Source organism: Cryptomeria japonica, chromosome 10 (assembly GCF_030272615.1).
Source record: "Cryptomeria japonica chromosome 10, Sugi_1.0, whole genome shotgun sequence".
Lineage (NCBI taxonomy): Eukaryota > Viridiplantae > Streptophyta > Pinopsida > Cupressales > Cupressaceae > Cryptomeria > Cryptomeria japonica.
This window is the reverse complement of record NC_081414.1, coordinates 688085237-688089320: the sequence shown is the minus strand read 5'-3', so window position 1 is coordinate 688089320 and position 4084 is coordinate 688085237. Positions and strand designations below refer to the sequence as shown.

Sequence of the window (4084 nt, the reverse complement as noted above, 5' to 3'; positions counted from 1 at the left end):
TCATGTTTCTTTGAAGGTCTCAGCAGGAAAAATATGATAGTACAAATGCTCATGATATAAAAGTTGAAATGACTAGTCATATAAAGATGTAGCTTTATTACCATCAAAGTCATAAATTATTAACTCTTTATTGATACTAGTCATGATGAGCCAATCCATGGTTATTTGCCCACCAATAAAATTAGAACGTCATTAAAATATTCACTTGTATCATTCTAAATCATCTTCTATGTGGAGTCTCGCCATACATTGTACAGATGAACACTTTTTCCTCACTCACGAGTAGCATCTTAATCACAAATCAGGGGAAAGAAAACTTTATTGATTCTATATTATCTGAAGACAATATGGGTGTTCACAGAAAATCTGTCTCTCTTTTTTCCCCGTTTATAGAATGATACTGTAACAAGCGAAAAAATTTCCAAGCAGTCACTCTGTGTTTAAGGCGTCTCTGGATTTATTAAAACGGAAACCCCAAGACGTTTTGTCCTTAAAACATTACAATTGGAGACACACAAACCTAAAAACAGCTACCAATCTATTACTACAAAACTTTTTTTTCTTTCTCTGTATAATCACGACACAAAAGTATTCGACACACACAAAGAATAAATAATATACTCTCTACTCAACAGGGAATCTCCTAAAATCTCTACGAAAACCTAGGATTCAACGCCAATGGCCGAATCCTTTACAGATTGTATACCACATACTTGCCCTACACACTTCAAGAAATAATGAAAATGAGAAAGAAAAATGACTTCAAGACTTTTTTTACTGGGCGCCCCTGGCAAGCATTTCATCATACTGCAAAAAAGAAACTTGTCGTTGTAATCTCATCTGCTGGTAGAATCTCGAAATGAACTCCTCTGCTTCTCTGTCAACACGCTCTTCTTCGCAGCAGCTCAAATTATTACCCCAACAAAAGGGCGAAAGAGGCCTTGTGGATTCATCCACGCCAGGCAAATCTGAGAAATCCATGTTGTTCTTGGAGAAATATTCAGACTGAGAAACAACAATGGCGTTTGAATAGCAGTCCTCTTCATCAACAGCATGAGGTTGAATGCAAGGAATAGAAGGAAAAAAATTATGCTTTTTCTTCCCAATATGAAAGGAAATGGGAGTATTACTACAGGAAAACTCATATTCCTTAACACCAAAACCAGTCCTGTAATGGCGGCTCTTCCCATGAGAATGGTGAAACATCAAGCTCCCCAGAGATTTTCCAAGCATTTTCCCTCTTTTCATCATCATCTGCATCTCCAACACCATTTTCCTCTTCAGAACAATTTCTTTTCTCAGCATCATAAATACCGCCTTCACCATATTCCATAACTTCTTCGCCACAGCATGATTGACATGAGAAACAACCTCCATGGCGGCTATGCAGAAATCACAGAGGAAAAGAAAAAGAAGAAGAAAGCAAACGTAGAAATTGAAGACTTGAGAGATGCTTAAGCTCGCTATAAGCGAGTCCAAGACCTCCCAAGCAAGAAAGCTCACATTAACGATACAAACAAGATTGGCTTGATATAGAGAGCTTCTAGGAGCGGGGGACGTATTTTTTACAGTAGTTTGAAGGGCAGGCGTAGAATTAAAAAATAATGCATGTCTGTAGAAATCTGAGAAGCGTCTTTTGAGGAGCGGTGCGGGCCAGGGTGGTTGTGAGGAAAGCCAAAATATGGCAATAATATAAAGCGAACACGATGTGACGCGCCTACTTTTTAAGCTGTGGACTGCGTGGAAGAAATCCAATGCAGCCGTTGGGTTGAAGCTTGCTTTCCAAGCCACATTAAAGTGTTCTTGTTTATTGAATTGATTACTCTGATATGTCATAATCAACAACTAGCCGAACAGATTAATGTGGATCTATTTTAGGTAAGTTAATATTAAAGTTTGTAAAAGGTCAGGTCATGTTGTTCTTTCTATTTATTTGTATCTACGTTGTTATGTGTTCATTTTGTAGGTAGGTGAGACCTTATGATTATCATGGAGTGCATGTTTTCAAAAGATGTATCATAAAGTAGTATAAAATAATTCAGAAAAAGTTATTATGGGTATTTAAAAGTGTGTATTGATATGAGATAGAGATGTTGTTATGGAATCTTTTAAGGAATACACTTTAGAAGATGTAAGAGGAAAGGATAAGATAAGTATTTTTTTTAAGTAAAGAGTGGTATTTTATAAAAGTATATTGTGAATCACAATGAATGAAATATAAGAAGTATGATAGATATCAAACAATTTTAATATTTCATTTATTGATTTTTTTCTAAATGTTTTAATAAGGAACATATTATCCTACATGTGCTCATAATATAAAAGTAGAAATGCTTTGACATATTAGCATTGCTATGAGAATTCATACAACACCTCTAAACAAATTTTGCATGTCCACCCATAGTAGTTGTTACTAGTAATTTATGCACATTTTTTCGAACCTTACTAGTTTCTATAGGTGACCCAACTAAACTTGCATGCCTAGCCTAGTTCCCATGAGTCATATCTACCTAAGGCTACAAGCACAAAGAACGTACACTCACTAGCACATGCATACCTTCCAACACATAAAATAGGAAAACACCCATCAACACAAGCAAGTAATATATCAAGAAAAACACAAAAAATTATATTAAATAACTAAATTACAAAAGGAAGGGATTAAACCTCCCCTTTTTTGCAATACAATCTCAATATATCCTCATTATCATAGCATGAGCATTCCTCAGTTTCACCTCATGGATGCACTTGATCGAACACATGATTATTTTGTCTCCTTTCAAGGAACCTTCCTATTTGGTTGTTTCTCCCATGTGACTTCTTTAACTCCCTCACATGAGGAAAAATATCTACTCCCTCTAAACTAGTTGCTTCCTCTTGTCTATTTATATTGTCCCTTATCTCTTAAGTTTCCTTGTTTCTCACCCCAAGATCTTCATTTGACCAAACACCTTAGACTATCTTATCACTACAGTCTCACATATTATCTTTTCTACTATGGTCCCTTCTTCATGTTTCTATTATAGCTAGTTTACTACTAGATCATAGTTGTCTTGTTGACCCTTCAAATTGCTCATTGCTACAAGTAGCATGTATTGTTGTGGACCTTCTTTCATTATAAAACAACCTACCAATGGCCTCTCAAGATCTTCCTCATTCATTTTATGCCCTTCCATGATCTTCAACTAGATATATACCCTCTCAAATATAAGAAGTATGATAGATATCAAACAATTCTAATATTTCATTTATTGATTTTTTTTCTAAATGTTTTAATAAGGAACATATTATCCTACATGTGCTCATAATATAAAAGTAGAAATGCTTCGACATATTAGCATTGCTATGAGAACTCACACAACACCTCTAAACAAATTTTTCATGTCCACACTCACCATAATAGTTGTTACTAGTAATTTATGCACATTTTTCGAACCTTACTAGTTGCTATAGGTGACCCAACTAAACTTGCATGCCTAGTCTAGTTCCCACAAGTCATATCTACCTAAGGCTACAAGCACAAAGAACATACACACAATAGCACATGCATACCTCCCAACACATAAAATAGGAAAACACCCATCAACACAAGCAAGTAATATATCAAGAAAAACACAAAAAATTGTATTAAATAACTAAATTACAAAAGGAAGGGATTAAACCTCCCCTTTTTTGCAATATAATCTCAATATATCCTCATTATCATAGCATGAGTATTCCTCGGTTTCACCTCATAGATGCACTTGATTGAACACATGATTATTTTGTCTCCTTTCAAGGAGCCTTCCTATTTGGTTTCTTCTCCCATGTGACTTCTCCTTTAACTCCCCCACTTGAGGAAAAATATCTACTCCCTCTAAACTAGTTGCTTCCTCTTGTCTATTTATATTGTCCCTTATCTTTAAGTTTCCTTGTTTCTCACCCCGAGATCTCCATTTGACCAAACACCTTAGACTATGTTATCCCTAAAGTCTTAGATATTATCTTTTCTACTATGGTTCCTTCTTCATGTTTCTATTATAGATAGTTTACTACTAGATCATAGTTGCCATGTTGGCCCTTCAACTTGCTCATTGCTACAAGT

At 35.3% G+C, this 4084-nt stretch overlaps 1 protein-coding gene across 1 annotated transcript; it reads right to left on the bottom strand.

Moving 5' to 3' along the window:
- Nucleotides 1–301: 301 nt before the first annotated feature.
- LOC131063426 (uncharacterized) lies at nucleotides 302–1517 on the bottom strand. Its single transcript, XM_057997231.2, has one exon. It carries the CDS (start codon nucleotides 1375–1377, stop codon nucleotides 775–777), a length of 603 nt encoding a protein of 200 aa, XP_057853214.2. The 5' UTR covers nucleotides 1378–1517; the 3' UTR covers nucleotides 302–774.
- Between the last annotated feature and the right edge of the window lie 2567 nt (nucleotides 1518–4084).

What these genes read in the sequence shown, in the direction of transcription:
- LOC131063426 (XM_057997231.2), bottom strand. Translation starts at nt 1,377, where the DNA reads ATGGAGGTTGTTTCTCATGTCAATCATGCTGTGGCGAAGAAGTTATGG.